The sequence below is a fragment of the Gobio gobio genome (genome assembly GCF_949357685.1).
Source record: "Gobio gobio genome assembly, chromosome: 10".
Lineage (NCBI taxonomy): Eukaryota > Metazoa > Chordata > Actinopteri > Cypriniformes > Gobionidae > Gobio > Gobio gobio.
In genome coordinates this window covers 4,011,456-4,029,708 of record NC_137116.1, presented here as the reverse complement: position 1 = coordinate 4,029,708, position 18,253 = coordinate 4,011,456, and the positions used below count along the sequence as shown (strand labels likewise).

Genomic DNA, 18,253 nt, shown 5'->3' with positions numbered 1-18,253 from the left:
GCTCATTTTCCAACTCCCCTAGAGTTAAACAGTTGAGTTTTACCGTTTTCAAATCCATTCAGCCGATCTCTGGGTCTGGCGGTAGCACTTTTAGCATAGCTTAGCATAGATCAATGAATCTGATTAGACCGTTAGCATCTCGCTTAAAATATTACCAAAGAGTTTCGATATTTTTCCCATTTAAAACTTGACTCTTCTGTAGTTACACCATGTACTAAGACCGACGGAAAATGAAAAGTTGTGATTTTCTAGGCCGATATGTCTAGGAACTATACTCTCATTCCTGCGTAATAATCGAGGAACTTTGCTGCCATACCATGGGTGCAGAAGGCGCAATGATATTACGCACACTTGTGAGATGCTAATGGTCTAATCAGATTCAATGATCTATGCTAAGCTATGCAAACAAAATTCCTTTGCCAGACCCAGAGATCCGCTGAATGGATTCGAAAACGGTAAAACTCAACTGTTTAACTCTAGGAAAGTTGGAAAATGAGCCTATTTTCAAAAAAAGTGGAGTGTTTCTTTAAAGTACCATTTCCATGATAACACAATGTCCACCCTAGTGAAAACATATACCAAAATGTATTTAAAATAGGTTTATTTCATACCAAGTATACTACAAATCCATTAACATATTTACTGACATATCGCTTGAGACTAACAGATATAAATATTATAATTAAAATTGATTTGTTAATAAATATTTTATTTATTACTTCTTTATGCACAATGCACATTTCTTAATATTAAGCCTAAAATGTGTTTTAATATCACCATTATTAAGGATAGTAGGAATAGTTGGGCCTCAGCATTATTTCTGGATAACTAAACCGCATCAAGTACAAAATTAGTTGTTCCAATTTAGCAGACTTTAAGTATATCAATTTAGTACTGTATAGGTTTATTATATGATTACATGTTTATTCGTCATTTTAAAAGCTTAGGTCTTTGCTTAGGTCTATCTTTATTACCCCAGAAAAATCCAATTACTCGATTTCTCGCCAAAATAATAGACGATTAATCGATTAATAAAATAATCGTTAGTGACAGCGATAATAAAAATGATTTACAATATCATGACATAAAAAATGTATAAATATCACTGTTTTTGTGGATAACAGCACAACTTTGATTTTAAGGACAATTGAACAATTCAAATAAACAGTGAAGCAGTTTTGTTAGTGTTTTTTTTTCTTGCAAGAATTGGATTGGATGACATTTTTACTTGTCATTGTCAACATGTTTACAGCTTAATCAACTTTAACTTCCTCATCAAGATTATTTTTAAACTGTTCATTTGTAGGAGAAAACAGAAAATAGAAAACATTTTATGCATGCTACAGAGCTTCTTAAAGCAATCTTGAGAATGCGACACTTGCATTGGGTTGTGTTTTGCACTGACACACATTTCGAAGCACATTAACATGTGAAGTCGACCTTCTAGAAGTGTTCTCAAACAGGCATGGAGTGTGTTCTGGGCCTGAACCTGCAAAATGAGCACCATTACTTACTATGGATTTTGTCATCCAAGGCTTTCACTTTTCCTGTTTGTTTGATCAGGTGGATGCTCTTGGAGTTGGTTTCCCATTCCTTACTGTTTCCCCCATCAATACCCACACCTGCAGAAAGAAAATGCTATTTCAAGATCAGTGGGTCCTGTTCCAGAAGAGCTCATTGAGTTTGTGTGCGTGTTTGTAATCAGTTTTATGAGACGTTTGTTCCTGACCTGCGGAGTCATAGCCACGGTACTCCAGGCGAGCCAGACCTTTGATGAGGACCTCAAGGATCTCACGGCGAGTGCGAGGCACGTGATAATTCAGATAAGCGAAGATTCCTTCAGAGAGAAAAAGAGTTTTTCATTTTGGACAGTGCAGTGAAACTCTTCTGTTTGTTTGTAAATTCAGCAATTAGAAATACTATACAAAACATGAATTCAGATGTAAAGATTTCATCAAGTTTTAAATAGATTAACCTAAAGGACCTTAACTCTTTCCCCACCAGCGTTTAAAAAAAAAACAGTTGCCAGCCACAGCCAGGGTTTTTCATAATTTTCACAAAAATGTAATGGCCCATAGAATATTTTGTTGTATGAATATCTGAGAATGCCATATATCAAAAGAAAGAGCAGACCCTCTGCTTTATAAAAAAAAAAAAAATAATTATTCTAGCTTCATACATTCCTTTTTTATCAACACTTAAATATGGACAGTTTCATAAAAAAAGCAACATTTTGAACAAAAAGGAAAGCTGAGAAAATCAAATTTTTGTCACAGACTACATCCAGATCAGATTCAGAGTGATGATCAAACAGATGGAGTAGATGGAGTCCATCAACACCCCTAATGCTTGCACAGTCCTATAGCTCGCCTTGGGTCGACATTTCATTCAGTAAAATTAGGCAGTTTTGATTTATACGTTTAATGTTGAGTATTGCGTTATTTTACATATGCATCTGCTTACATACGACGTTTTGCATATTATAATGTAGAGTTGTTCCGATTCCGATACTAGTATCAGAAATATCAACGATACCACAACAAATTCTGGCATCGGTATCGGCGAGTACTTGAACCCATGTAACGATCCGATACCATTTTCTTAAACAAGACCTAGTTATTATGACTGCTAGCTTTGCCTAACTGCTGCACGTTTCTTCTTCGCTGCTCAGAATGCATTGCAAACACAGGACGTTGTGCTGTGTTGCCACAAGCAACCACCGTTTAGAGCAGCGAAGAAGAAATTAAAAAGCGTTAGCAGTATGTCCACTGTTTAGCAGTATTTCGTCTCTGTGTGGTGGGTGGGTGGGCGCCCGCTGCGCGCGCGTGACACTCGCTCGCTGTCTTTGTCCTCCCCCAATTTCTCTACCTCTATGTGCATTTTTACAGTCTATTGCCACTATATGAGGACACAAACGCATAAACCGTCACTTCATGAGAATTTACGGTTTCATATAATGAACACAGACACTCAAAGGTGTTCACCGCTACACGTCAAAATAAAAGTTTGGTTTAAAGGTCCCATGGCATGAAATTTTCATTTTATGAGGTATTTCAACATTAATATGAGTTCCCCTAGCCTGAATATTGTCCCCAAGTGGATAGAAATGTTGATCTGTGTAAAACGAGTTCTGGTTGTCTTTCTCTGCCTTTGAGAAAATGACAGGCCAGACTAGCCAATCCTGAAGTCTCCTGGTTTGACGTCCAAGCAGGAACGGTTACCTCCCTTTCCTCCGCCCAGAGAATCTGGCACGCCCATGCAAACGCTATATTATTGTCCTCGGCTTGTGAACGAGTGAACGCTGGCAGTTTCTCAGTGTTTGGATGTACAAATGAAAACAGAAGTCTTTTTTCAGTTCCTTCTGATCTGTGATCAGTGATTTCTTATGTGTAACTAATTATTTATTATTCGTGCACACACTGCGGCTTCTCTCTCTCCCGACAGAACAGTGTTTTCGTGTTTTCTATCTTGTGAGTCAGTGTTTTTGTACGTCCTCGTCGCGTCTATCTGTTCTTAAATGTGCATACAGTCGGGAGTTTCTGCTCAACATTGGCAGAGCCACATCTTTAGAGATAAACCTTACACACGCCGAGGCTCGGACTGCACTGCACCGGGTCGGCCTCCAACATCCCCGACCCCCAGTACTGCATCTGGCCCACAGCGGAGGCACCAAACGCGGCGTTAGATTAAGCAGAAGGGGGGTAAGCGTGAGGGTATCCGGCTAGGCTAGCCAGCTTTCCCCACAATAAACTGGATTACATTCGATTACTGCTGTTGTGTCTTTGTTTGCGCTGTGTACTCAATGCGCGTCACTGACGCTTTTCATATGATTGGAACATATCTAGAAATAATGCTTTAATCAAACTTACTAACTCGTTCATCTTGCTGTAATGGTACATTGCATGTGTTACAAAGTTGGTAGAATAATGATGAAGACGGACTCGGCGTGACTGGGACTCGTGTTTATTCAGAACTCTCAGATACAAACACAATAAACTCGCGCTGACAGACAGCGCTCTCGCAACTCAGTAGTTACTATAAATAACTTTGTTAGCAATCGCGCCGTCTCCGTGATGTCCGGTTCGCGAACGAATCATTCTTTGAATCGGTTCTTTTTAGTGAACCGAACCAGTTCACCAAATCGGACTGAATCGTTCTAAACGGTTCGCGTCTCGAGTCAGCGCTGATCCATAATTGACTAAAGTTACTAACTTTCTGACATGAGTGACAGCCCCTCCGACTAGAAATAAACTAATAACCTGAAGTATATTCTAGTAACTACAACAGTTCACCCTGAACTGAGACATGCTGAGAGAACTGATGAGAAGTGAACTCAGGTCCATCCGTCTCTCTGGCAGCAGCTCGTGCCTGCTCGTGCGTCGTAGACCTCGTTAAACCACGCCCCCTCCGCTCATATCAAATGTAAAGATGTCAGCCAATCACAACAGTGGGCGTTTTTACTGAAGTCTCACAGCAGACACGCCTCTTGAAACAGGGTAGTCAACCACAGGGCAAACAGCAGTATAGACAAAATGCCTTTTATTTCTAAATTATGACATTTTATGATGTAAAAATCATACTAACTATAAGTACACCTCAGGAAACACTAAAATAATAGAAAAATGCCATGCCATGGGACCTTTAACGTGAAGAAAAGGACAGAATATATTAGGCTACTTTTGTAGCCTACAGTAGATTTAGCTACGTCTCTATGTAATAATAATACGTCTCTAATAATAATAAATATTTATGCCTAAAGAGATTATTTTCTGATTAATATATAATTTTTATATTCCTACATTTATTTGTTGCACTGTTTTTTATACAGTTATGTTGTAAAACTAAAATACCTTTTTCAGTTTGCAGGGTTAGATTTGTGGCTGCATTTGAAGTTATTTTTCGCTTAAGAAAAATAAATAATATTACTGTCAAATGCATGTCAGATAATAAAAATACTGTAATAAATACAGTAGTTCACTGTATTTGTTCATGTTTTATTAAGGGATACGTCTGAAGTACACCATAAAATATTTCTAGCAATTCATACAGGGCTAGTCGTATATACACTCACCTAAAGGATTTTTAGGAACACCATACTAATACTGTGTTTGACCCCCTTTCGCCTTCAGAACTGCCTTAATTCTACGTGGCATTGATTCAACAAGGTGCTGAAAGCATTCTTTAGAAATGTTGGCTCATATTGATAGGATAGCATCTTGCAGTTGATGGAGATTTGTGGGATGCACATCCAGGGCATGAATCTCCCGTTCCACCACATCCCAAAGATGCTCTATTGGGTTGAGATCTGGTGACTGCGGGGGCCATTTTAGTACAGTGAACTCATTGTCATGTTCAAGAAACCAATTTGAAATTATTTGAGCTTTGTGACATGGTGCATTATCCTGCTGGAAGTAGCCATCAGAGGATGGGTACATGGTGGTCATAAAGGGATGGACATGGTCACAATTAGGGTTGGGTATCGTTTGGGTTTTTTTCGATTCCGGTGCCAAACCGATACTTTTAAAATGGTACCATTGCCTAAACGGTTCCTGAACCGATACTTTAAAAAAAAAAAAAGGCCACAAAACGAGGTGGATGACATTAAATGGCTTTTTATTTATTTATTTTTTATTTAAATTGAACCATTTATTAAAAGTTTAATGTATACTTAAATGTATGAATATAAATAAATACAAAACACAATTTACTTATTTAAAAATTATTATTGACTTATTTACAAATTCACAGTAAAACCTAATAGCCACCTAACCCAACTACAACAAGCCTAATATAACTGTAAATAACAGTTACAGTAATAACAGCAGTAGTCTGTATTCTTGGTATGCTACAAACCAGCTTCGAGCTTCAGCTTTATTTTGAAATATGATGATATTCTCTGGCTAAATATCTTAGAACGCATCACCTTAATGTTTCCATGGCGGCACGTCATGTTTTTCACATGACACACAGTAGCCGCAATAGTGCTGACAGCTCAGCTGTATCGGGTTTATTTCGTTTTTTCTTTTTATTCAAAATATTCACAAACTTCTTAACTGTGTCACAAACTGTCTGATGTTCAAATGTGTGAGTGAATGTGTGTTAGTTGATCTATAAAGCGCAATGGGCGGTGCAATGTTAGTTTGCGCCTCAGATTCGGATCTGTCGGATTTACAACACTTGAGTTCATTCTCATCTCACGAAATGCATGAAAGTAAGTGACCAGTGAACTGGAAGAAGAATAGAGTAAACTTTATAGTTACTGTATAATGTGCATGTATCTGATGTGAATAAAACACGTAACGTTAGTCAAATTATAACTGTCTGAAAGGATTGTCATTGCCGCTTCCATAGACATCAGTGTGTGTTTTTTGCTAGTAGCCTACTTATGAGCATTTAAATGTCTGAAACCTGAAATAAACATGATGTGGTTGAAAACACTGAATAGTTGTGATGTGACCAGCGCTGAGCGTCTGTCTCTTGCTCGGTGCCGGCCAAAGCGCGAAAGCAAGTTTGAATTTTGGCACCGAAATGAGGAACCGAAATCTGCATTCTGATTCGGTCCGGTACATACCGGTTATATGGCACCGGGTTTCTGTACCCAACCCTAGTCACAATGCTCAGGTAGGCCGTGGCATTTAAACAATGCCCAATTGGCACTAAGGGGCCTAAAGTGTGCCAAGAAAACATCCCCCACACCATTACACCACCACCAGCAGCCTGCACAGTGGTAACAAGGCATGATGGATCCATGTTCTCATTCTGTTTACGCCAAATTCTGACTCTACCATCTGAATGTCTCAACAGAAATCGAGACTCATCAGACCAGGCAACATTTTTCCAGTCTTCAACTGTCCAATTTTGGTGAGCTAATGCAAATTGTAGCCTCTTTTTCCTATTTGTAGTGGAGATGAGTGGTACCCGGTGGGGTCTTCTACTGTTGTAGCCCATCCGCCTCAAGGTTGTGCGTGTTTTGGCTTCACAAATGCTTTGCTGCATACCTCGGTTGTAACGAGTGGTTATTTCAGTCAAAGTTGCTCTTCTATCAGCCGGTCTATTCTCCTCTGACCTCTAGCATCAACAAGGCATTTTCGCCCACAGGACTGCCGCATTCTGGATGTTTTCCCTTTTCACACCATTCTTTGTAAACCCTAGAAATGGTTGTTCATGAAAATCCCAGTAACTGAGCAGATTGTGAGATCGGAACATCTCTATTATAATGAGCTCCGTCTCCCCCGTGACTACGTAAGGAATTGTTTTGAAAGCGTGTGGGAAAACAGCAACCGGAATGATGATTTGCCCATAGGGCTTGAAAATGTCTTTATCAAACAAACACAATGATTTCTCTCTCATCCACCCAATTAATTGGAATGTTATTTTTTTATTACTTGGCCCGCCCGATTGGTGGATGTAACGAACAGTGCATCACTAACACAAACCAAGCCTGAAGCACTCCTCTCAGAAACTGAAGCCTCCGCGCCTCGATCGCCCCCCGGTGACTGGTCCCAGTATAGCTCCTAAACCCCACCTCTCCATGTATTAGAATGGACGCGAGACACACTAAACAACTCAATTACACTTCAAATAATTGTTTCCTAAAGATGGTTTCTGTCATTTTAGGCAGTTTTCATTAAGATGATTTAATTTCAAGTGTTCGTTTTTTAAATAAGCTTAGTTTTAGTTAGTTATTTGATGCTATAAAAATGGGGGGTGTGACGTCATGATTGACAGTTGAGATTGACGGAGATTGTCACTGAGGCACTAACAGACTTTTTTCGGGATTTTGGGGAGGAGATTGGAGCTTTAGCTTTAATTTCTACATTTCTATAACTGTTTATTTCACACCAAAATAATGAATTGTTCTCCATCTGCGAGAGTGAGCGCAACGAACCAACAAAACCTCATATAAAGGATTCTCCAGCCTGTGACAGCATGGTAAGTTATGTTCAGTTAGACACATAATCAATAGATATCAAACGATCTGTAACAATGCAATACTATCACATATAAAAACATGTTTTACTCACATTAGTGTGTTGCTTCATTCATTCATTCATTCATGCATGTAATCTCATCCTGTCTGCAAATCGAATGTAGTCCTGTCTGTCTCGTTTACAAACGAATCCGTGGTGAAATGAAGGAACAAGCGCGCAATGTCTTACCCACGTGAGCTGGATCTACATTAAAAATAAATTTGGAATCCGAATGAAGCTTATGCAGCATGTTTATTGCTTGGAAGTTCGATCCGGTTAAGCTCCACGTAGGCCTATGTTCTTTATCTATAACATGTCAGGCACGATGCGGTGGGCGGGGCGTATTTCTTCTGTTAAAGGAAATGTATGTAAGATTGTGGCCAAAACTGGTACTGCAATCACTTTCAAATTACTGTAGAGCGGTGTATCCCCTCTCCCCCTCCCCCTGACTCGAGGTTGCCAGATAGGGTACAGGATCCAGCAGGAACGTAGGCGGCTAAAAGGAGCTTCCAATGGCAAGTGACGAGTCCTACAGAGCAAGTTTTTTTTTTTTCATTGTCATGACGTTTTTCTGATTCATAACAAGGTCTTTTAGGTTTCATAAAGTTTTATTTTTTATCCAAAAAGTTTGTAGCTGCAGCTGTGGTAACTAGAGCACAAGAGCAAAGCTGGCAACCCGGATGCCGAAACACTACTGAACATGATTTCTTAATGTCTAGTGACATATCAGGGCGATTTTATGATTAATTGAAATACATTTCTTACATACAGTTCCTTTAAGGCGGTGTTTCACCACACTCTGACATCACAGCTTGGCACATTCTGAGATTGAGCGTTTGCTGGGTCTGGTGTCAATAAAAGCTTTTCTTTGACTAACAAGGAAGTTTTCAGCTCCGAAATGTACAGGATATTCTTATATCACGATGAACCTTTATATATCAAAGGCTGAATGAAAAATTGATTTCTCAATTCATGACCCCTTTAAGTGTATTGTCATATCCGTGTCCTCTTATGGCATGTATTTCTTACATTAAATTAATCAATTCAATCAGAATAAGAAGACACTGTATGGCTATTACCAATCAAATAAAGTCAGTATCAACAAAATCCATCAATGTATTTCAACTTAATGCAAGATATATTTTCAGATGCGGCGCGAATGGATTTACACTGAGTTGCATAATCAGTGTTGGTGAAATGCATTTCTAACTAATTCATTAATTACTGTAATTTAATTACTTTTCCTTCGAAAAGTAAAGTAAGGAATTACTCTTAATTACTTTGTTATTTAATTACAGTTACTTCTTACGTGATTCCATTAAATACAGTAGACTACAACAATTCTACATAAAACAACTGTGCATTTACCATCAAAAGTTTACATCTTAAGTTAAAATGTAATGTAACCTTCTCCCTTTAAATACTTTGGTCATTTCCAAGAATAATTTAAGCAATTTTATGTTATTTTTTTGAAAGAATTAAAAGAGCAGTTTCATGTCTATCGTTATATTGCTCAACGGGTCGAGGTTGATTATTGGGATTTAATTGGTAATAAGTAATGGAATTTTTTTTTTAGAAAGAGTAATTAGTAAAGTAATCTAATTCAACTAATGTTGAAGATGTAATTAGTAGCTAGTAATTAATTAAATAATAGGCTACTTTTTAAATAAGAAATTAAAACCGCCAGTAGGTGGCGGCAAGCACTTTATAAATGCATGAGTTGAATCCTTCATTCAACTGATTCGTTCAAATTGCAAACGACTGTTTATGAATGGGTAGCTTAAATAAATAATTTATCCTACTCATCTGATTCATTCAAATACGCCGATTCTTTAATCTCTTAACGGTCACTCCCCCTTTTTTCATATAGTTACGAAAATGCACTATCCAAAAATCAAAGCCAAAAATCGTATGGGCACTTTGGCAGTATTTGATTTGAATTCGACCTCTAATAAACTGAAAAAAAAAAAACACGTAGGCCTATGCGTTATAGCTCGCAGGCAAAACACAAATGGAGAATTTTTTTCTTTATATTTAAAACATTTGCAGACCTTTTTTCTCAAAATATTGAATGTCCTGTTCTCTCTATGTCCTGTGGAGTATCTTTTGAACTCTAGGCATGAAAACAAACAGGTTTCTACCAATCTTTCAAACTGTTTCCTGTTCATCGCTATTTCAAAATAAACGTCTGTACACACCTTATGAGTATGAAAATATTCTTGTTACAAATTGATTAATTACTGCTCCTCTGTAATGAATTTTGAATAACATATGAAAACTAGAGATTGTAAGCTTTCAAATGATATATAGTTTGTCAAGATTAGGTTTTTAGGTATTACTGTTTTAAAAATGTAATGGATTTGGGCCCACTGGTAGGTCAGTGACACTTGATAGGTTTAAGGAATAAAACAGTGTCGCACTGAGACGCAGCGGTTGTGCTGTTTGTTCTGTTTTCTTTGATAGAGCAAAAGCAGAATGTGTCTATGAAAGTTACTCAGTAACTTGTTTTTTGAACTTTTATCACAGTTCAGATGTTCGGAAAGACAGCACTGTTGCTTGTGTGATACATCTATGATATAGCCTACGAGTTATGTTATAAATATAAAGAACAGGACCTCATAAAATATATTTTTTTCCCACACATTCGGGTCACATTTCTGCTATTGCAGTGAGACGGGAGAGAGCGCTCAACTAATTCAGATCGCATAGCTTGGTGGAATAATAATAGAAACGATCACTATCAAGAAATGACGAGTGAACATGAGAAGCAAAAGAGAACCGCCCAGACCATTTCCATATCATATATTATACATAAAATAAAATTGATTGACAAGAAATTAAACTAAATTAAATGAACAATTTAATTAATGATGGCAATATTTATGGCAAAGTCTAATTAAAAGTGTTTGTACAAAGGATAATTTGTTTTACTTTCCAGATATGAACATGAACATGATCATGAACACGTATGCCCTCCTACATTTATAAAAAATTATACTCGGATGTACATTAAAGAATAAAATATTTGATGCTACTTCGGATTCTTTTCCAATTTAAAGTACAAAAAAACTAATTTGATGTGAGAAAACTCCCATAAAACTTTTATCTCAGTTAAAAATATTTTGGTGTTTAAATCTTCATCATGGTTAGAACACAAACACAAAACATCAACTGCCTTTGCTATTCCTTGGGAAACTGCAGTGTCTCTAAAAACAATCAGTAAAGAAAGTAAAAGACTCGCCCTGATGAAGTGACAGCTAGACAAAATAAAATGAGTGATGTCAAATCTGATAATAAAGTGTTACAAAGGACAAAACTGGTTTCACAACCTTTTAAATAACCACTGAGGATAGGCGCTAGAAAAGGCCAATCTACAAAAACATTGCCACAAAATCTGGTGTGAACAGCGAGCTAAGGAATTTGAAAATAAGCAAAATGACTGGTATAAATGTTCATATCTTCATAGGGGAGAAATGTGTACAACATATACAGCACTATGAAAGGACAGAAACGTCACAGAAGCTCCATTCAGTGGTCTGCACTCGTGTGTCTCTCTCTCTCTGTGTGTGTGCGTGTGTGGTAGTCAACAAGGCTCTGCTTTATTAAGACTTGAATGAAGCATGGATTGTTAATATAGTTTCATCCCCCCAAATCTTCAACAAAAAAAACAAAAAAAAGTATTAAACCTGAGCATAAATCAATAAAAAAGATGTTCTTTAAACATACATGTACACCACCGTTTGAAAGTTTGAGGTCTGAAAATTATTTTAAAGTTTTTGGAAAGTTTCTTCTGCTCTCCAAGAGCAACTGAGTTTATCTGACAGCAGTAAAGACTGTGATATTGGGAAAATAAGATTTACAACGCAAGTAAATCACTCGCATATGCGACTAAATCTTCACTCTGGGCGACTAAATAATGTCTATTAGCCTTTGGCTAATAAATTGTTAGATTTGACTCTCCAGTGTGTGTGTTAGAGAAGTATAAGTTAGCATAGATACATTTTCAGTTGCTGAACACTCTGAATGTGCGCGTGAGAGTTTCTCTTACCGTCACGCGATCAGTAAGGTTTTAATTCAGCAATGGATGCGTAGTGTGCCTGTATTTGACGTACCGTAAACTCTAGAGTGAAGGCGCACGACTCGCTGTCGCTTTGCTGAGAGCGCTGTGTTTCTCATACACACGCAGAGAGAGAGAGAGAGAGAGAGAGAGAGAGAGAGAGATAGAGAGATAGAGCGACAGATAGAGAGAGAGAGAGACTTGCATACCACGCAGAATCAACGCGTTATATTCTTTCTAAAATAATTCTCTTTAATTATTTTGTTCAAATTCATGTCTTTTTTTAAATAGACTGGATCAATTAAAATAGTTCATTCAGAATTGTGGGAGAATCACAATCTCAAATAATCGTGCTGCTCTAGTATTATGTAGATAGATGACTCAATTCTTAGGTAATAAAAACATAACGGTTCATTATGCAAGGTCTTTATACACCACTGAAAACATAGTTATGTATATTATTTCTGTCATAAATACTACACACTGCACCTTTAAGCATCAGCACCAAGTTCAGTTAAAATGACAAATATGCATTCATACATGGTTACCAATTTTTGGTTCTAATTGCTTAAGTTATATCATTAAATAGTGCTTGATTATGATTCATAATGTAATGCTTGATTGACTGATGGTTGAGAGTGTGCGTTCAGATATTTAAAAAGCTTTTCCATTTCATAGAATCATAGATATATACACACATGCATACATAGGCTACATGTACATATATATAAAATAGTAAAATAGCATTTCAAAACTAAAAATGTACTAGCCAATGGCGATTCTATTGCCAAGGTGTGCGTAGAGGGTTGCAATTTTAAATAACTTTTCTATTTTTAATATACATTTTAAATATATTTTGTAAATGTATTTTACTCCTGATGGCAAAGCTGAAGACTCCAGTCTTCAGTGTCGCATGATTCTTCAGAAATCATTCTATGCTAATTTGCAGATTTATTTTAATTTTTTTAAGGAAATGTGACATATTTACTTCAATATTCTTTGATAAACGTCTTAAAGTAAAAAAAATAATAATAATTATAATAGTCTTTACTGTTACTTTTGATCAATTTAATGTGTCCTTGCATAAAAGTAATATTTTCATAAAAAACATAAAACATAAAAAATGTTTTACTCATCCCAAACTATTAAATAGTAGTGTAAACATTTAAGGGAATATTCTTATAGGCTAAAACAGAATGAAGTGCAGTATTTCACTTTCTCAGAAAACATGAACTTCCGATTTTATTAAAAGGGACATATTCTAAACATTTAGCATTACATTTGCACTTTAGTAACTATACAAGTTATTGTTTCTAGCAGCAGAAACTTATATTTTTTGTGCCTAGAAAAGCACTATATAGATGCAAGAAATTATTATTATTTTCATGCCTATTTTTCCAACCTCTCTTTGACACAGGATTAAATAGGATTTTGTAGCTCTGTGTGTGTGTGTGTGTGTGTGTGTGTGTGTGTGTGTGTGTGTGTGTGTGTGTGTGTGTGTGTGTATGTAAATAACCATCTATAAACAGGGTGTACACTATATGTGCATGACCTTTAAAGTACACCTACATGATATATTGAACTCTTCTTTCCCCCAAAAAGAACAAGGAAATGCGTTTTTCTATTTCAGACCCTGTTAGAACAGATCTGATCCAAAACTTTGGTCAATTTAGTTTAGGGCAAAATGACAATCCCTGTCGTTCGTCAAGGTTGTGTCTGCCAACCCCTGAATGTCTTGACTATCTTAAGGAGAGGTCTGATACTGATTTAGCTTATCAGAAAAACCCTCTGGGAAAAGAACATCCAGCTGGTCATTCTACCTCTTTATCACTTCCTTACCTCTCCCAATGACAAAGGATATTCCCAGCCCTTCTCCTCAGAGTTTTTAAAAACACAGAGTATCTATACGTAATTTAATCTTTACTGTGTTTCTCTTTGCCTTTGATATAAGCATTCAGTCAGTGACATTTGCCACCAAAACAAACCTAATTTAGAGGTGTGGTCTTTTGAAATGTAGATGTGTGACCTGTTCCACAGGAAAGAGTGGTCTGGTCATCTTTAAATAGTGGGATGTTTCATGTCGAATGGATAAACACTATAGTACGCAATATGTATCTTATCCAACAAGATTACACAGTGTGAATTAAGAATTTGAATTATAATCTACATCGTTAAAACAGATTGTAAAAGCAATGTTCAACAATCTCAATAAATAGAACTCTGAATATAAATAAATTAAGGACATGTTTATCTAAAAAACGTTTTGGCATCATAACCGCGTTCATAGATTCGACGTGATGCCCCAAAATGCTGTCTAGCTAGGCTCACTACTGTAGCTTTTCAGACACAGCCTCTGTCAGATGCTAAATGCTAGTAGATTGTTCCCTCCAACGGCTTCTCTATCTCAAACATCTTTAATCTATGGCACGTTTAATTAAAATACATGTCACGTATATTGCCAGTGTAAATATAACATAAAAATGTAGTTTCATTGCCCTACTCACCACACATGTCTCCGTTTCTGCTGCCAAAAGCTGTTTAGTTCCTCGTTCTGAATCGCTGTCAGTTAAAGCCCGCCCACAACGTATGTTATTGGGTGAGAAAGTAGGCTGCGCCTTGAGCTTGGGCACGTTGATTGGCTGATTCGGCTGTCCGTCATTTAGTTACCTGCCAACAGAGTCCGTTTAGACGTGGCAGCAGGATGCGAGTCCGCTGTGTCGCGGCCAGTGATGTCAATTGCATCATCTTTAATAGATTAGTAGACTTTTAATTCATTTAAATTTTAAATTTTAATAAATTTAATTTTTTCTTATATATATTTTTTCTTTTTCTATATTTGATCTTATCTGGCAAATATGTTAACTTTGTATATTACAACGGGAATTGTGTATATATATTTATATATATATATATATATTAGTCTTCTTGTACAATATTTTGTGAGGACCATTTTGACTTTTAGTCCCTCGAAGCGAGGACAAAGATCGTGAAGTGAGGACATTTTGGCCGGTCCTCACTCTCTTGAAACCCATTTAAATGCCTGTTATGGGGTTAAGACTTGGTATAGTGATAATTATAATTAGATAGGATTAGTTTAAAGGTATAGCTGTGATATGGGTAGGGATAGGTTGGGTAAGGAGCGAGAGATTGCAATGTGTCAATGAATGTCCTCACAAAGATAGATGTAACTTAGCCTATAAGAGCGTGTGTGTGTGTGTGTGTGTGTGTGTGTGTGTGTGTGTGTGTGTGTGTGTGTGTGTGTGTGTGTGTGTGTGTGTGTGTGTGTGTGTGTGTGTGTGTGTGTGTGTGTGTGTGTGTGTGTGTGTGTGTGTGTGTGAATATTTATTTACTGGCAGGGCTCTAAAGGAAAAGACTGCTTGTTCAGTGAAAACAGTGCTAGGTGGTGAGCGGGAAAAGTCATGGCTGGGTGTGAATTTATATGAAGCACTGTCTGTATCACATTTGATACATGCATTTCTAAGGCCTCTAAATTATCAACATGATCAGACATATGCTGAAAAACCTTTTGTACACAATCTACAACACTCCTAGGCAACAAAACAAAAATGGGCCAGGCCCAAAATGGCAAAATATTTAGTGGTCATTTGATTGTTTTAACTATTTTAATCACACATCACTGGTCTGGAAATTAGCACAAATAAGAATTTTGCAAATACTGTAGATAAAGTAACTTATAGCGCAGAATAGCATTCCAAACTTGCATACAGCTTTTTACATGAAGAAGAGTCAGTGTTCCACTCAATGTTGATGGTTTCAAACAGTTCATGCATAGTAGTTGAAAAATGTCTCCCAGTTTGTTTGAGTAATATGAGACCAAATGCCAAACCAACACAGACTTCACACTGGACTTTAAGCATCTTGGACTGTGTGCCTCTTCCTCCTGACTCTGGGACCTTGGTTTCCAAATGAGATGCAAAATTTGCTCTCATCAGAAGAGCGGACTGGACCACTGAGCAACAGACCAGGGGCCAGTTGCATAAACTTAGCCATTATGTTTAGACTGTGTCTTAAGAACTAATTTGACACACTAGCAATTAGTCAAGAGGTAATCAGTCTAACTTTTCTTATTCAAATTAGACCAATCTAACTTTAAATGTAACTGACTTAAAAAAATTAAGAACAGTCTTGAAGAAAAAAATAGACGACTAACTTTTAAGTACAACCCCAAATCAGAAAAAGTTGGGACAGTATGGAAAACGCAAAAAAAAAAAAAAAGAAGTGATTTCTAAATTTACTTTGACTTGTATTTCATTGCAGACAATATGAACACAAAATATTTAATGTTTCTTCATGTCATTTGTATATGCATCCTTTCCTGTCATTCAGACCTGCAACACATTTAAAAAAAAGTTGGGACAGTAAAGCATTTACCACTTTGTAATGTTGCCATTCCTTTTCACAACACTTAAAAGACGTTTAGGGACTGAAGACACCAAGTGATGAAGTGTTTCAGGTGTAATTTTGTCCCATTCTTCCTGCAAACAAGTCTTAAGGTGGGCAACAGTACGGGGTCTTCGTTGTCGCATTTTACATTTACATTTAGTCATTTAGCAGACGCTTTTATCCAAAGCGACTTACAAATGAGAGCAAAAGAAGCAACTAGAACAGTCAAGGGCAACAGTATGCAAGTGCTGTAGCAAGTCTCAGTTAATCTAGCTCAGAACACACAGGACAGTTTCTTTTTTTTTCTTTTTTTTTATAAATAAATTAGACAGACAGAAAATGAACAGAATGATAAGTGCTATTCTTGATTGGTCAGGTGCTGCTGGAAGAGATGTGTCTTTAGGTGTTTTTTGAAAATGGCTACAGACTCGGCCGCACGAATTGAGATGGGCAGGTCATTCCACCAGGTGGGAACAGCCCAGGAAAAGCTCTGTGACAGCGATTTCATGCCTCTCTGGTATGGCACCACAAGGCGTCGTTCACTAGCAGAACATAAGTTCCTGGAGGGTGTGTAAGTCTGAACGAGCGAGTTTAGGTATATTGGTGCAGAGCCAGTGGTTGCTTTGAAGGCGAGCACCAGTGCCTTGAATTTGATGCGAGCAGCTATTGGTAGCCAGTGCAGACTGATGAAGAGAGGCGTGACGTGCGCTCTCTTCGGCTCATTAAAGACCAACCTCGCCGCTGCATTCTGGATCAGTTGCAAGGGTTTGGTAGTGCATGCCGGAAAGCCCGCTAGAAGAGCATTACAGTAGTCCAGTCTGGAGAGAACAAGAGCTTGGACCAGGAGTTGTGTGGCATGCTCTGATAGGAAGGGTCTAATCTTCCTAATGTTGTATAATGCAAATCTACAGGATCGGGTTGTTGCAGTGATGTGGTCAGTGAATTTTAGCTGATCATCAATCACAACTCCAAGGTTCCTGGCTGTCCTGGACGGAGTTATGGTTGATGAACCTAGCTGAATGGAGAGATTGTGGTGAAGTGCTGGGTTGGCAGAGACAACAAGAAGTTCTGTCTTTGCAAGGTTAAGTTGAAGGTGATGTTCCTTCATCCAGGCAGAAATGTCTGTTAGGCAGGCAGCGATACGAACACCAACCGATGGATCATCTGGTTGAAATGAGAAGTAGAGTTGAGTGTCGTCGGCATAGCAGTGATAGGAAAAGCCATGTTTCTGAATGACCGATCCCAGTGATGACATGTAGATGGAGAAGAGAAGTGGTCCAAGCACTGAGCCCTGGGGAACTCCAGTAGCTAGATGATGTGACTTAGACACTTCACCTCTCCATGACACCCTGAAGGACCTACCTGAGAGGTAAGACTTGAACCACTGGAGAGCAGTTCCTGAGATGCCCATCTTCATGAGAGTTGACAGGAGGATCTGGTGGTTAACTGTGTCAAAAGCAGCAGACAAATCCAGTAAGATAAGTACTGTGGATTTGGAAGCTGCTCTTGCCTGCCTGAGTGCCTCCGTAACCGAGAGCAGGGGAGTCTCAGTTGAGTGCCCGCTTTTGAAGCCGGATTGGTTGATGTCCAGGAGGTTGTTCTGTTCAAGAAACGTAGACAGCTGGTTAAACACCACTCGCTCAAGTGTCTTTGCAATGAAAGGAAGAAGGGATACCGGTCTGTAGTTTTCTAAAAGTGCTGGGTTTAGAGAGGGTTTCTTAAGCAGTGGGGTTACCCGAGCCTGCTTAAATGCTGTGGGGAAGGTCCCGGTGTGAAGAGAGGTGTTGACAATGTGAGTGAGTGCAGGAGTAACCGAAGAAGA

General features: G+C 37.9%; 1 protein-coding gene across 1 annotated transcript in view; it reads right to left on the bottom strand.

Moving 5' to 3' along the window:
* gfpt1 (glutamine--fructose-6-phosphate transaminase 1) overlaps positions 1-14,613 on the bottom strand; it is a 56,714-nt gene extending 42,101 nt beyond the window's left edge. Inside the window, exons 1-3 of the mRNA XM_079826965.1 lie at positions 14,532-14,613; positions 1,730-1,837; positions 1,515-1,622 (exon numbers count right to left, since the gene is read on the bottom strand). Coding sequence (XP_079683091.1) covers positions 1,515-1,622; positions 1,730-1,837; positions 14,532-14,538 — 223 coding nt within the window. The 5' untranslated portion in view covers positions 14,539-14,613. The remainder of the gene's footprint in view (positions 1-1,514; positions 1,623-1,729; positions 1,838-14,531) is intronic.
* Between the last annotated feature and the right edge of the window lie 3,640 nt (positions 14,614-18,253).